General features: G+C 39.7%; 1 protein-coding gene across 4 annotated transcripts in view; it reads right to left on the minus strand.

Moving 5' to 3' along the window:
* The window catches only part of MGLL (monoglyceride lipase), a 68599-nt gene that overhangs the window by 31990 nt on the left and 19730 nt on the right, over positions 1-16879 (minus strand). For all 4 annotated transcript variants that reach the window (XM_085324379.1, XM_085324387.1, XM_085324373.1 and 1 more), the window contains one exon: positions 13898-14004. In XM_085324379.1, coding sequence (XP_085180505.1) covers positions 13898-14004 — 107 coding nt within the window. The remainder of the gene's footprint in view (positions 1-13897; positions 14005-16879) is intronic.

The following is a 16879-nucleotide window of genomic DNA, read 5'->3' on the forward strand; positions in this document are numbered from 1 at the left end:
TTTAAGGGAATCTGGGTTGAGAGCATTAGTCTTTGTATCATCTAMAATTCAGCACATTTTTTTTTTCCAAGCTGAAAAAGGATTTTCAAATTGGAGAGTACTGCCAAGCCCTGAATAAATCTCAGCATTAGAGATGCTGTTGGTATAACAGCTTTCTCCATGAACTGAATCTGCAGACAGTATCTTTGGAGAAATTAACTCCTCAGTGTCACAAGATAGACTCTGTGACTTCAGTTTTGATGCCCTAAGAAATCTCACCTAAGGGTTAAAACTGGTTATTTCCCCTCAAAGGGCAATAATACTAATGGAGGATGAAGAAAAGCACAGAATTAGTTGGTACAGAGTAACTTTTCTGCCTTATCTGTGAAGTGGCCAACTTTCCAGGTGCACCCTTGAGTACAGATTTAGTCAGTGAATATACAACTACTGAACTAGTCTACCCGCACATGTAATTATCTGACATTATGTTTTCTACCTACAGTGCCTGCCTGAGCAGTTCCCAAATCAAATGCTCGGCGTGTGGATATTTCAAAATGCTATACAGATGAAATYTAACTTTTGTTATTTTTATCTTCTGCCTCAAGATATTTTACACTAGACTGTGAACTGCTCTCTTCACTGGCTAAATCTTCCTCTTAGCCTGTGAAGAGCCATTCACAGGAACAATTCTGCGCTCTTAGAGCTAAGGGCTTTTCATGTGCAAGCTCTCTGGAAGTGGGTTGCTATCACSTTCTGATTTCACAATGAGTAACCTGAGATGCAGTGAGGTGAAGTGTTTTTCCTGAGAGATACATGTTGAATCTATGGCAGAGCYGAGGAAAGAGTGTGGGTTTCCAAACACCTTCTCGTGTATTTTAGTATTGTAATAAATAATGAGCTTTATCCTGGTTTGAATCATATTGGATAGATCCTACGATTAAAGAGAAGGTCCCCCTGCAAGAGAAATCTGTGACTTCTAAAACTGCTGCTTACAGAAATGAGTTGATGAGTTCTCGTTCTATGACTTAATGAATACRTTGTYGCATTACAAAACCAAACCACCTCCACTATAGTTGGTTCTCTGGCTGCTGGACTGCACRTAAGACTTGCATACTCGAGAGGATAAGACTCTTCCTAGTTGGCCATAGGCTTTGTGGACCTTTTGCAATTCTCATTTTATAAAGCAGGAAGATGCTCAAGGCTGAAGGAAATGTTGTTGTGATACTAGAAAAATCTCATCTGGATTGAAAAGTGAACCAGATGCCAACCAGATGTTCTGCTTTACTAATGGACTCAGAAATTAAGAGGATCACACTGCCAGAGGCTTTCAATTATGAAGAYTAATTCTTTTTATATTCTGAAATTATTCTCTCAAACCATCAACGGTGTTTCTCACAGTTCTCTGTGCATCTCTTTATCAACTCAAATGAGGTTTTCTCCTCTATAATAATAGTCTAAGACATGTTAGCTTCTTACTAATATAGCAAAAACAAGCTTAAAACCCACAAGTCAAATTCTGGCCTCAGAGAAGTTGGTGACATTTAGCTACCGCCTTCAGAGGGAGCAAGTTTGTATTCTGTGTATAGAGACATCGAGCTTAGGCAATTAGAAAAGAAACCCTCAAACCACATAAGAATCACATATAAATGTGGTTTTAAATTATAGACATTCTGAAAATAGAGAGAAGCTGCAGTGCTGAGCTGGGAGCGCACGCATTGGCATTACCCCGAAGGAGCAAGAGGCAAGACTCAGAGTCTGGCACATGAAAGATCTGCCTCAAAGGGGAAGGGGAAAGGCAGAACCAGGAGTCGTCAAGGGGTTAAGTAGTAGATAAGCTTGAGACCCTTGTTAATGTTAATGCTCTGCCAGACTCCTTTGACAAGATGTGAGACCAGAACAGAAGTGCTCTTCACCAACACATTGTGGGTAGCCACTAGGTACAGAAGAGATGAAAATATTGTTGCTAAAAACATAGCCACAAAGTGGGCAGAAATACACTGAGACAAAAAGTGAGAAGTAAGTTTCTAGCAGTCAGATGAGCGAGAGCCTGGAACAGCCTACTCAGCTGGAACACTGCAAACAACCAAACTCTGGGTAAAAGCTGAGCTTTGCCTATTTGTGAAAAAGATTTAGGAATACTATTTGTAGAAACAAAAGACAAGATGACCTCGGGACTCTCTTCCAGGCTGTGATCCTAATAAGAGTGTGTTTAATGAACAAAGAAATGTCCTTTCCATTTCACATTCAAAATGAATGTGCAATAAGAGGAACCTGATTAACTGAAAATACCAGTCACTATAGCAAAATATGTTTCTTTTGCAACCCTCAGGCAGATAAAAAAGGGAAGAATCTGAATATGTGAATCTGAAAATCATGAATTTTCCCTTAGTTCATTGTCTATTTTGCTTCTGGGGCTTGTTGCAATATTCAATGCCTTGTTTGCAGTGACTGCTAGAGAACATTTGTGGTTTAAAAAAAAGTCTCTGCTTCTTTTTAAATAAGAAAAAAGGTCTATTTGTTTGAGGACTTGTAAGAACAGTCTCTTGAAAGTGCTCACAGTATGTAACAAATAGAACTACTCCCAGGAAAATCAACAGAGCTAGTTATTTATGGAGGAAATCCACCAATTTGAACCAGGCATATGAGCTCTACAGCTCTATAGCAACATGCCGCAGTTCTTGAATGAGCAAATAAGCCATCAAAGAACAAACATTTGAACTACAAAGACACTGCAGTGCTTCTGTGTCTTTATTTTGACAACTGATCAGCCTGATCTTCAAGCACAGACCATCAAAGGATCTGAAGCCTCACTTGCAAGGAACCTGTTGTTGGTTTAGAGGTTGTATMAGCTATTAGCATTTCCCAAAGCACTAATAAATACAGTGCAGTGTATTTGCTAGGGGCAGGCCCAGGGAATCTGCTAACAGCAACGATTTGGTGAAAAATGGAGTAAGACTGGCACATTTTTTAAATCAAAGCGCATAAATGCATGTGGCTTTAGTGAGGCTTCCCATGATTTCAGACTCTCTGTTACCTATGGTCTAAGGAAGGTCAATCCTTTCATTCAAAGTTTTGAAAAGTTCTGTTTTTTTAAGTGAATGATTTCCCCATACACAGTAGCTATTCAGTTCAGAAAAGCAGTTTTATTCATTAGTTTGTAGGCAGGTATAGAGTCCATTAAAAATCGGGATGGAACAGCAGTTACAGGCCATTCACTGACCGGGGATATATTTTATATCTTTCTCTTCATAAAGTAGCTGTCCTTTGCCTTTGTTCTATGCAAATAAGAGCTTTCTTTGAATCCAATACTTAATAATCCTGTTCCTCCAGTTTAGCACTGAACTACAGAATAACCTGAGGTGGATTGTGTTCCCACAGCTCTTGTTATCTCAGGAAGGACTGAGGGGAAATCAGGAATATATTTAAACCCCAACAGAAGATATACACACAAATTATCTTCTCCTCTGTTCTTTTCAGATGATGTTCAATAACTTAGAACTGCCATTTATATCTCAATAGGATGACAAACCCCACATCTGTATGAAGATACGTTTATAGGTGAGGAATGATTGGTAATTACCTTCTGAAACAACTTCTTCCAAATCAGACACATCTGACAAATAAACAATAGGGAAGCTAGTCATATTAACGATATGCTGTTGCCATGGAAAAATTGTCCCTGTAAAGGTGAAAATAAACTCATGCCTCCTCTTTTTATCTTATCTAGATCAACTCCCCACTCAAAGTGTTTCCTATTCAGTCAGGTTGTTCAGGGCCAGCCCAAGTCCAGCTGAGCTTTAAATATCTCCAAAGATAGATTCTCCCACCTCCCTGGGCCCTGCTCCAGCAGTTGCCTACCCTCAGAGTAGAAACATTTTTCTTTCACTGTACACTTTCAGGAGGAGTCTGGCTCTGCGGTCTCTACACTCTCCCAACTTGCAGACAGCAATAAAAGCCCCTCTTAGCCTTCTCTTCTAAGGCTAAATAAACCCAGTTTTATCAGCCTCTCCTTGTACATCTTGTTCTCCAGCACCCTAATTGTTTTGACAGCCCTCTTCTGGCCTCGCTCCAATATGTCAGTTGTTTTTTCTTGTGTTTGGGAGCAAATTGGGCTCAGTATTCCAGATGCTGAATGGAACAGAATAATCACTTCCCTTGAGTTGCAGGCTATAATCTTTCCAGTACAGACCAGTATTTGTCGTCTTCACCACAGGCTCACACTGTTCACTCAAGTTCAACTTGTCGTCTGCTAGGATCTCCAGCTCATTTTCTGAAAAGCTATTTCTATCCACTCAGTGCCCCGCTTTTACTGTTGCATGGGGCAGTCCACTCCAAATGCAGGACTTAACAACCATCTTTGTTGAAACTTCATGAGGTTCTTGTCAGTCCATTTAGTCAGCCTGGCAAGGTCCCTCTGAATAGCAGCCTTCCAGTGTATTTCCACAACTTGATATCCTGTAAACTTGCTGAAAGTGCATTCCACCCCATCATTCACATCATTAATGAAAACGTTTGACTGATGACATATGCAACACCTTGGGTTTTTTTTCTTTCCTTCAAGAACATAGGTTCCTCTGAACAACTTCTTGAAGCCAAAATCGTTGCTGATATGAACAAATCAGTAAAGGAAATGACATATGGAACTGGAACAATATTTCAAGTAAGTTTGATCTCTGTCCAGTAGCCATAGGCAGTAGATCTAGCTGCTAACATACAATGATCTGTTCTCTCAGCCTTAGCTCTCTAATAGACATCTGGTCCTTGTCCTTCYACTCTCAACCATCTTGCATGCATACCTGTTCCTTGAGCTAGCAAAGCTGGTTGCTGGAGGGCAGATGAGCTGCTGAAAATATTACAAAGATTGTCAACTGTCCTTCACTAATAGGAAATACAGTTACAAATTACATGCCTGAACCTGCTTTGTTACATGGTGACAGAATTTTTAGGGGTTTATCTGAGAAAATGTGAAAGTAGAATTTGACCCTTGATGTGAAGATTGATATATGTATGTAAAAGTTGAGTATAGATAACAATTACAGAGATCATTGAGTTAACACAAGCAAAACAACTTGTAAACTGAAAGGAACCTAGTTTGGTCAAGGCTATTTCCTCTTTAATTTTTCCTTATCTTACCAAAGTGAACCATTGGCTGAATAATGGATGTTTTATTCTGATTTTCAGGACTTCTCCAGAATTCCTACCACTTAGCACCAGTATTATCTGCACTCCACACAAATTCAATGGTTCCCTCCTCTTTATCATGGAGAGTATTCCTCATCTCAGATGCAGAATCATGGAGGGGAAGCCAGAAAGTCTTAACCCTCACAGGAAGAAGGAGGCCTTTTAAGTTTCCCTCATGAATGACATGTCACTCCTCTGTCATGCAGTGTGTCTGTTAACAGTTAACAGTGACAGGTTAACGAGCATGGTCTGGAAGGTGGCCAGCGCTGACAGCTCCTTGCTCAAAATTGTTCTGTAAAAAAGGGAGCATTCTGTTCCTGCCATTGCTGTTTCCCCTTCTCACTAGAGCCCGTTGTTACAGCCTCACGCCTCCTTGTGTGAAGGCCAACAGCGAGGCTTTGTTCAAGGAGCAGCTGCTGAGAAGATGTACTCTCTCATGGAATGACCCACTGACATTTCTCYCTCTGCTCATTAATAAGCAGTGAATAATTAGGAGAACTAGGGCAGATTGCATGGCCCATTTCTTTCAGAGTAAAAAGGCAGCTCCTCAGATCCCAGTGTGCCCTAAAAGGGATTCCCTCATAGAGTGGGCTTGGTGCAAAGCCAGGGGAGCTAGCTCTGTACCACCTTCTTCTCAACATCTTGTAGGGTCAAGAAGGAGGAAAGCTCACACCAAAAATTGGATGAGGCAAGAATAGAATAAGAGGTGTTGCAGCTCAGCTTTGCTCTGAAGGGGCTTGGAACTCAGATCCACATGTCTCCCCTGTTCACCTCAGCCGCAGCAAGAGCCAACTCAGCTCAGCCAGGAAATTAACCTGTTAATTGGATAATATGTCGGGTTTTGATGGTGGGTTTTCTTTTATTCTTCTTCTTCTTCTTTTTTTTTTTTTTGTTATAATAATCTATTCTTACAGAGCGGGTAAGGGAATGGCTGAGCAGCTGGAAGGAGCAGACTAATTGGGAAACTGAAGGAAAGCATAACTATCACTCCAACTARTATTTTAAAACATATTATGGATGTCTGTAAGGTTCAAGACAGGTTCCAGTCCCCAGTAATGGTGAAATGCCAGGTAGATTGGTTGGAGCATTACTAAAGTTATCAACTGTGCTTTTAGTAATACTACACTGATTATCACCTGCAGAAGACCTTTATGATTATAACAAAATGCAACAGCATTGTGATTCTTTCCTTGACTTGAACAGGAACTRTACTAACCCTAAAAAGGGGCCAAAGGGTTAAATAAAATGGTTCCCAAAGACGAAAGCACAAATGAATGTCTACTTTCTAATTCTAAGTTCATGGTTTCTAAAATAGTTCACAGAACAGAGCAGTGAGGATTTAAATCACCTTATTTGACTGGATCTGGAGTTTTAGTTATAGTAAAGGCTAATGGGCCAGACTAGAGTTTCTCAAAAATAACAGTAACAACAATAAAAATAATGTGCATATCTCTGTTTAACAAAATGGATTTTAAGTACTTACAACTGTCTATTGACAAGAATACTCCTCTGCAGTTGGACACCACAGCATACTCAGACACAATTATAGTCTAATTCAACTACATCATATTGTAAGAGATGTATCCAGACCCCTTCTTTCTACATGAGGTGTATGACCTCTCTGGGATGTACTATCTCACAWCCACCAACAGAGCACAACTCCATGCAGCAATCTGAGAGAAAGCTAGAGAAAATATAATATCTAATGGAAAGAGTGTGTTCAAGAGCCTCTCCAACTCCTGGGTAAATCTGCATCTTTTAGATGTACGAATCATATTTTGCCTGTAATTTCCAGGAACTCCAATTTTTTCCTTAGCAAAATGTCGCTTTGGCTCTGAGATTCGCTTTGGCTCTGAGATCTACAGTCATCCTCTGCCAGAACAGCTRGAGTTGAAAAGTGATTGGTTTCAACTTGACAGGGGTTCATCAGCCGAAGGCAGACTGGTCTCCCAGTATATCGTGAGTTAATTCTGCTTTTTGTTTTTCAACATCATAATTCATGTCTGTATTGGGAGAAGTACACATTGTAACCTCCTCTGTAGAGTCAGTTCTCAGCTTTACTTGAGAATCCTCACAGCTGAGAGCTATTTGTTTTATAGAAGGACTTTGCTCCAGGTTCTTGCAAACTTTTTCACTTCCTAAAGAATTACATTGTGTACTGTAGTATCTGAACTCTAATCTGATAATTATACACTGCGRGTTCACCTTCTGCATGCTCTGCATATGTTAAACATTCCTCACTGCTGCCTTTGAAGGCATATAGGCCTGCTACCTTTATTCAATAAATGGAGAAGAAAAGGCTTGAGAGAGAGAGACTGGCTTAGGACTACTCTGAATCAGAAGTCAAAACAGGAATAAAACTGTAGAAGAACACAAGCAGTGCTCTGCCAGACACACCAAACAACTATCTCCTCTGAGATCCCAACGCTAACAGTAGCCTGTAGAACATGCTTAAAGAGAAGATATAAGAAATGGGGCAAATGAGCATGACTCTTCCCTGGTATATCCTCTCAGCTTCTTTATCTACCCATATGCTATGTAGCAGATATCACTGCCTGCTTTGCACATAGCAGCACTGTTTATGACTCAATCTTTCCCTCAGTTAAAAAATGGAAAACGATGAGGCACAGTGCTGAATTCCAGAAGGGGCTCCATGTGTCTCATATGACAGTTAACACGGATCAAGGTTCAAAGTATCATCTATCTAGAAGTTCTCTTATAGTCCTATTATTTTTGCTATGTCACAAGGTTTGTATGGCAGGTTTTGGAGCTATATATATATAAAGACTTATGTCCATACATACGTATCATGGTAGGACAGATTAATGACCCCTTAGCAGAACTCTGCCCAATACAAATGAGTGATCATAAAAGACTGAAGGTCAGACAAGCCAGGATAATTTGAAGGGCTAATTTCCCTATAGGGGCTGTACTTGAAAAGTTTAATCTCAAGCTCTGAAGAATTTTATTCTAACCTTTTATTTGGCAATTCTAGTGAACTATTAGCAGAAAATGCTCCAGCAGCAGCAAGCTGACAAACAAGAATGGGCTAGGATTCTTCAGAATGAAACTATTAGTAAAAGTATTTAAAGAGGGCTTTCATTRCTCTTGAGTAATGTTCTGTATGCAGAGAAAATACACAGCAACAGAGCRGAATTCAACCTGACAGCTTGACTCTACCTTTCTTCCAGTCTGTGAACTGTAATAGCATCTTTCATATTCCATCTCCTCCCCTGACACTTGTGTAGAGAGTGAAAAACACAGAGGTTTTGCATGACTGCAGATCTCATTGCAACCATCCATACTACTCAAGAGCTCTGCCTACAGTGTGCAGTAGTTCCAGGACCCCCCTGTATTTATGCCTGGGGCTGGGCAGTGCATTATGAAATTCTCCTAGTAGAACAACTTTCATAACTTCAATGAAAGCCCTAAAGCGGATGCACTGATAGAGCACAACAGCTAGTGCTATAGCCTCTTCTCTAGCCAGAGAGAACATYTGTCCTAGGATGAGCACATCCATAGCAATCTAACTGCTCAGAACTTATCTGTTGGTATAATTAAATTAGTATAAATTTCTAGTGCAAGCAAATCCCAGTTCTGTGTGAGGTCCTTCCTGCTGTGGTGGACATGAATAAGAACAGAATTCAGGTGGGGAACAGTCATTTTGTACTCCTACAAACACTAATATTTCCAGACCCAGGGCTATTTCCAATACGTAGTATGGAAGATTCCATTTCCCAGGAATGTTCGAGCATCATACTGAAGGCCAGAAGCCCTTCTCTTAAAAAAAAAATCCCGTTATAAGCCTCTTGTCAAAGGAAGTGCAAACAGTGTATGCTATTGTCTTCTGTGTCTCTGCAGAAAAGCAGTTTAAACTTCTCCTGCTCTAGTGAGGTAGGATCTTTGAATCAGAGGAAGCAGAAAGAGAACACACCCACACCCAGCCTTGGTAATAGTCACCAAGAAAGAGTTTGCTAKGTGCTGTGTGCAAACCTTCTCTGAATAACGCTTGCCAGGACTTTCCTTAGTCGGTCCTTGGAGATCATCGCAAAGGCCGCCTGATCGCATCATCGTAGTACTGCCGTCCACGAGCGTTCCCTTGCTCTGTTTTGACTAAGCTGTTATTTCTCACTTGCAGTACTACCCTAATTCTTGCTCTTATTAATGCCAACATCCTTCTTAAGTCATTCCCCCCACACACCCTGTTCGTCCATGTTTAGTCCTTTTTAACCTTTCTGTGTAGATCAATCCTTCCTAGAACTATGAATAAATAAAAGCCTTCTGTTCTCATCAACAAAATAGTCTTTCAACAGTTGCAAGAACAACATAGCAATCGCTTCAAAAAAACCCCTCATATTTGATGCATTTTTAAATCTCCAGCTATTTTCTACTCTTAAAAAATAAGTGCTTYGTTAAGTAGAGAAACCTGTGAGAAAATTAATGGGGAGCACAAGCAGCAGTAGGTGTCTGAGAGGGACCTGCTAACCCATCACAAATGCTCACCACACACAAAATAGCACTGAGTCTAAAAAAGAAAGCTGAACTTCAGTTAGAAACATCTAAGGAATATGAATAAGCTGTTAGATCTGCAACCTTTCCCTTTGCTTTGATCCGACATTACACATAACTTAAGACTGGGAAATTCACCAGCTACAAAGAGGGTTAAGGAGTAGAAGGTTGCTATGCACCAGGACAGGTAGAGGTTTTGCTCTGCCTCGATGGAGAGGGTATTTTGAGGGGCTGTCCTCAAGCAAATCTAAAGGCTAGGGACTGCTATACTGTTAGAGCTAAAAATTTCACCTTTCTTCCTCATCTTCTCATATGACAGCCACATCATCCATAAGAAGCACAAGCAAGTCCATGTGAAAAAGCATTATTGAAAAGCATAAGAGACAAGTAAATATATTTTTGTGACCCTTGCATCTTGGAAATGCTTTTGTAATTGCTATTAGTTGACACTGGCTTTTGAAGGTAAAACTGTGGTTGTTCTGGGTTCCAGCCACATAACACTACTAAAGTGAGTAAGAGCTCAGGAAATGAAATGTTATAGGAAGTGAGATGAGGATACCTGGAACACTGTGTGCTTTAACAATTGAAAATACTTGGTACTAGAAAACAAAGCCACATTCTCTACTCTTTACTTTTATTTTCTTTGGTTTTTAGCTTTACAGATTTCAAAAAATACTGCATTACAACTAAAGCTAGTTTCCTAGGCTGCAATCTGTCTATAACTTTCTGAAGAATTATAATATTACTCCAGTTTGATGAATCTCCCATGGAAATTCATTCTAAGAGGGTCTTCCTAAACTGGCTGCCAATAACCTAACAAATGTTTTTCTATCTCTTTTTCTGTTAGAATTTTGAAAAAGCTTGAATTTCCACTAATGAGTTGTGTTAAGACATAAGACAGAAAACTKATCAACATTACACCATTTCCATCCGAAATAGGCTGCAGGATGATGCCAGGAATCACTGATGTGAAGGCAATCTCACAGATGTGATGCCATAATAAAACAATAACACAGAAATGAAACTGAAAGGTGAGATCTCATTTCAAAGCAGATAAAACTCATTGAAATGCATAGCAAGGTCATCCCAGCAGCCTTAACTCTGCTTCATGAACCTGTACTACAAGTAAACTCAGAAACCATGGGAAACTGTTACTTATAACCAATATTATCACATAAAAAACCAGAAAGATTTAAGACATAACAGAACAAAAYGCTCTATTACAAAGAAATAGCATTTTCCTCTTTCATGGAATAGATATAAAACAAAACAATTTAATAATATCATGCGTAAGAGGGGGCTAAGATATCTCCTGGAATTAAGTTCACCACTGTGGGAAGTTCAACGTACAGCAGTCTCAGGATTACTTCGGYTTACTATGAGGTATCCAAAAGAGTGAATGCACAAATAACACATCCTGGAATATCCTTAAAATCTTGAGATACTAAGAGAACTGAGCTAGTGCTACCTTTTCACTGTCAAAAGTAAGATTCAAGTTTGGGTGAATATTGTCACTCTATGAAGTACCAACCTTTTTGCTTTAGCCTTGCATAACAGGAAATTGTGGTGTGGAGCCGCCTTCAGTGAGATTTAGRAACAGTGGAAAACATTTATAGAATCAGCAGTACAAATGGAAATTATTTTTCCTTCTTTTGATGGAAGGATAGATACCATATAACCCAGTCAAAGTCACACATACTACGGARTGAGTAGCTTCCTGACTCATTTGGAAAATCATGCTAGCCACACTGTGGAACTGCATTAATAACTGCAAGGATAATGTGACCATGTTAGGGATTTTAGTCATGAGTTTTCTGAATCAGAATAAATGTCCAGATCAGATAATCTACACCAAGATCATAAGACTTGAATCACTGTAAGAGTTGGGGAACAGAAAGCAATTATTTTGCTAATGCAATCAAATAATTCATATTACAGAGAGACATYTAAAGAACAGGATACAAAAAGGTAACATGCTGTTGAAGTGATCTGGAATGCACAAAATGGTGGAGAAAAGCTATAAGCCTCCCAATCTGATCTGAGCAGTTTCGCAGTGGGGATGCATCTGTCCTTCTGCTCATGCTGGCATCCAGCTAGGGCTGTAACCTGTTCCCTCCAGAGAAGGTTTATCCTCACTGCATACTTATTTAGGTGCACAGATTATTTTACTGAGCCTAAAACACATTAATTGTCTTTCTAACTTGTCCTGTGTCTAATCCCAGTTAATTTAGCTTCTTTGTGTAGTACGATTGTGTTTCCATTGTTCTGCTTTCACGTTCATCTTTTCCCTCTCATTTCTGCTGATAAAGAAAACCAAACTGAATTTACAGAAAAATATTGTAAGCTTGACAGGGAGAATGGAGTTATTAACTGGCATGAGCAATCACAGTTGTGTTAATTGTAGCAAAGCAATTAATCCAGCAACATTAGTCTATAGAAAAAAATATAGAATATTTACACTTCTCTAGTCAAAAAGATATTAAAGGAAAAAAAGAGCAAATATATGCCCTCCTATGCAGCACRATAATGTCTGTTAAGAACCTCCACTTTGAAAGCTATTTTTCCATCTATAGATGAGGCATTTTCCCTATCAAATCCTTGCCATAAAATACAATGTGTTATTGTTTGTTCCTTCAAATATTTTTATTATAACTCCACTACATAAACCATTTATTAAGGGAACAAGGGACTAAAGCAGGCATGATAAGCATGCACAGTCCCAGGTAGGCCCAGAGTACTGGGCTCTGGCRTTTGAACARATTTTATGTTCTGGAGTTCAGTATGTTTTTGCATAGCTTTTCTGTGGTCTAGTAACAYAAATTTAGGTGGACAGCATGTGGTCTCCTCTGCAGTTTTTCTCATGAACTTTATACCATATAGATAAACAAAGAGGAATAGAGACACTTTCCACCAGGATTATTGCACACTTGAAACCTGATGAGCCTCCTTTTAGTTAGGTCTAAATCAGAAAGAAGTATATCGAACTGAATGAACCAACGCTTACAAAAATTGTCCCTATATGAGGAGAAACAGATTCATGTTTTAAGCAAAGCTGCTTTTGACTGGGCCAACTACCATTGTAAAGCCAGCTCTGTATATAACAGATAATCAACTGTCCAGAAAATTAAATGGTTTTTACTGATTTTAACTGAAAGCTGTCCTGAGGACCAGATACTTTCTGTTTCAGGAAAAACAGAGGGTTACTTTCTGCTCATCAGTGGAGGTGCTGTGAGTGAAAGGCAGTCACAGGAACAAATGTGATTGGATTCAGTGAGGTTTTGCCTCTGCTCTTAAAGAATAAATGGACTAAATGGCACAATGTCTCAAACGCTCTGGTTGCTAGAGCATGCAGAGGAGAGAGATGCTTCAGTATTAAATTCAGACAGTAATCTGCAAGGATAAAAACAAAACAAGATTTCCAGGTACATGGAGGGCATCAAGTTGCAAGAGTCAAGATGTGAGAAGAGGCTACCAAAGGACYATGATAGATAGGTCAAATATATTACCAGGATGCCCCAGCTCACGTGCTTCAGATCTGATAATATCCAGTGTATCTTCACCACTGAATGAGGCACGTTGCAGAGCTCCTCAAGCTAGCACATGCTGGGCCATGGCACAGCACTACCCAGACTTACTGGCTGGGGGCTGAAGTAGTGTTGCTGTGTTAGCACAGCCTTGCCCAAACTCAAGCATGCTACTTTCTCATCAGAGCTAATGTGTATGCTGCCAGCTCTGGTGTCTCTACTGGACTGTGGAGATGTGTTCAAAGGTGTCTTCTCCATGTCTATCCACATCCCAAGGGTGAATTTGTCTAGTTGTATGTGCGTATGCAAGCTACGCTGTCATTTCAGCCTCCCCTATGGGATCATTTAGGACAGCAGTGAGCATGACTCCAGCAGAAATAGCTCCTAGTCCCACTTCAGCAATGAACATCCCCCACCCCACCCCACCAGCGATAAGACAAAAGAGAAGCAGTCCCACAAGGAGAGGTTAAAATTGCCTCAGCAACAATGTTAATGAGAAGGCTGAGGAAAACTCAGGGAACTGAGGTGGCTATGTTATAGATTCAATATGGAGATCTTCACAAAGTATGAAAAGAATCTTTCTCTTTTCTGCTGTGGTATAAATATTTTATTGACTCTTCTCTCGCTGCTGGGTAGCTTTAATGACATTTGCCTCCCTGAAGTCCTGAGCTGCTGTGTATCAAGTGCTGTTTTAGACTACTCACCATGGTCGTGGGCAAATACAAACAAGTTAAGTCCTGTCAGCCTCTGGGCCAAGTCATCATAACGGCCGCAGTGTTCCCCAGCACCATGAGCAATAAACACAAGGGCCCTAAATGGAGCATGAAGGTATATATTGTTAACTTGGCAATCATCCCACAAAGGCTTCAGAGTTGCAAGTAAAAACAGCGTATTAAACTTAGCAATGTTTCAGACATCAACAAATAACAAGGCAAATAAATAATGGCTGAGGTGGGTTTTAGCAGAGGAGCACAGATTGCCACCCTGGTCTACCACCAACCTGCTTCACCAGGTGGCTTGGTGCTAGTAGGATATATAAAGTCAGATATAAATGGGACAAACGTATTATTCTTTCCCATTTGTCTGCCACCATGGTCTTCTACAAGTTGAAGATGCATGTGAGCATCAGCAACAATCCTTGGCCTGGCTACCTACATCTTGGGCTGGAGGTTTCTACTGCTGCTCCCACAGTAGAAGTGTTTCCACTGATTTCAGTTGAGATTGTTATTTCTTTCTGATTTCAAACACAAATGTTGTCCATAACTTTTTAGCTTGTAACATTGATGCTACAGAATCTTGCTAAAGATGAAATTTCAGCTAAAGAATAGATCCCAAATAGAATGCAGAACTTTGGWTGGAGTTTGGAGTTTTGTCTTTTGACCCAAATTCTGGTGATTTTACCATTGCAGTTTCTACTGCAAAATAATTGTTTCACTCTGGTGGTTATAAAGTGACTCTTACATAATCACAGCACAACTATAGCCAGGGATCATAAAATAAACAATCTAATAGACACTTTTTGAAAGGCATTATGCAAATACTCATCTTCAAAGATTCCAGTTTTACCAATGGTGTTTAATTTTCACCRGAATGTCATTAAATGAGCATGATTAAAGTTGAATGAAATGTCTCATTGTTTTACCAGGCAAAATAAGTAAAGAATTATTATAGTAAAAGTAACAAGGACATCACATAAAGTTTTGCTGGATTTGACAGGTGACTTTTTGAAATCTAGCTTTAGCAACATAAACCTAACTTGTTCATTTAAAAGTACCATCTGTCATCAGAATATCAGCAACCACAAAACTGACTGAAGCCTACGAGTTAAAGATTTTCAGTACATTAACAATTAAACATTAAATRAGCTGACAATTTAAAAGAACAACACTAGTTTACAGCTAATAAATTCCTCAACTTTATTTTGATCAAAGTTTTGAATACATTTATAGATAGTATATTCACTGGAATAAACTGCTTTGATCTTAATATATTTAAACTTAAAAAAAAGATGTTGGATGATGTAGAAACCATTGTCTAGCTCTCTCATTAGCACCTGCTTCAAAGTATTTGTTAATGCTAGACAACTTGAAAGAGCATCCATCCAAACTAGAAGGATTTTACAGAGCAAACAGCAAAAGCTAACRCAGCAATGCATGGATGCTCTAGTTTCTGTCTAATACTAATTAGGAATGGTGAGGTTAGGTTATGTTCCATATTTAACTTGCTGTGCCTAACAAATGCTTTTTAATGTCACTAAAGGTTTCAATGTGATTGGTGTGGAGCACTCATTTCTTCCCCTRTCAGCAGATTTGTGAAATTATCGATGCACTTGCCAGACAGTCAGAATTTCAGGATATCTGTCAGATGTCCAAGCTCAAGTGTAACATATATTATTAGAAATCCAAATACAGAAGAGATGGAGACACTGCTTATATCATGATAGAGACTATTAACTTTCTGCATCTGGGGCATCATTRCTTTGTGTATCCTACATCTCCCAGAGGTGTGTAGAAAGATTCCAGCTAGTGCTGGTGTAGCGAGTCACTATTTTATACGTGCCCCTGAGAACTGGAGACATCATTTAAATGCTTCTGCTTCCACCCATACATAATAATCTAGGATCTCAGACCTGGTCCTGGGTAAGGAGATTGCACCACAATCTCCAAGTCTGGGACTGATGGATCTGTCAGGCTTTCAAAACTGCYGATGAGGAGTGGCAGGTCAAACAAGACTGGGGTGTTAACCTGCACACTCCGGACTCTGCAGTACTGCAAGGAGTGGCACTGCTTGCCTAGGATTCTGATGAAGAAATTAAGGAAGGAAATGAGAGAGAAAATTCCTGTGTACTCATCACCCTGGTATCCAGCTGGATTAGTTAGGCTATGTTTTTCTGCCTACGCCTCCTATTAGCTGGCTTTTGACAGCTTCCCTGCTTACTGCCTTACTTAAGCCCTCTGTTACTCTTCAGAGCACCTGTGGTTTTTCTGCTGACTAGGCACGGAGATTAAGGTGCAACTTGRCTAACTAAATACAGTCTTTGATTTCTCAGAGAAATATTACTTGAATGTATGAACTGAAATGCATCAAGTGAATGAAACCTGAAAGGAAGCTGGTAAAGAGTGCTCTGTCAGGAAATGCTGTTATTTCATCCCCCCGACAGCAAAGACCTAATTCTGCTTTCATTCACATTGATGCAGCACCATGATTTTGCCTGAGAGCATCCTGCAAGATGCTCAGCCCCTTCATCTTCTCTGAAACCAGTGAGAAGAGAAAAAACTCCAGAGGCATATCCAGAGGCATAAGGTGATCCTGCAAACTTTCCTCAGAACTAGTTCTCATTCTAGGAAGGCAACTATCTAGCATTGTGGAATTGAGACTTTGGACATCACAGGAAAGGGACCTGCGTTACTATTTGACTGCAAAACACGGAATAAAATTCCTGAGAATGTTTGTGCCTTAAAAGCTCTAATGCCAGTGACTGTCAAGCAGACTTAGATTTTTTTTTAAAAGTTTTGTTGTATAAATAAGCTATGTTAGAAATAAGGAGTATAATTTCCATGTTGTTATGTCCAAATAGAAGTAGATCTTTGTTGTTGTTGTTCAATATAAAAGTGTGAGTGACTTCACTGACTCAAAATTAAGTCACCTTTACACAGGTCTCTAGGTCCAGCTTTAAGGTGTAAGTT

The sequence above is a fragment of the Rhea americana genome, unplaced genomic scaffold (assembly GCF_003343005.1).
Source record: "Rhea americana isolate MKP2758 unplaced genomic scaffold, rheAme1 scaffold_120, whole genome shotgun sequence".
NCBI lineage: Eukaryota > Metazoa > Chordata > Aves > Rheiformes > Rheidae > Rhea > Rhea americana.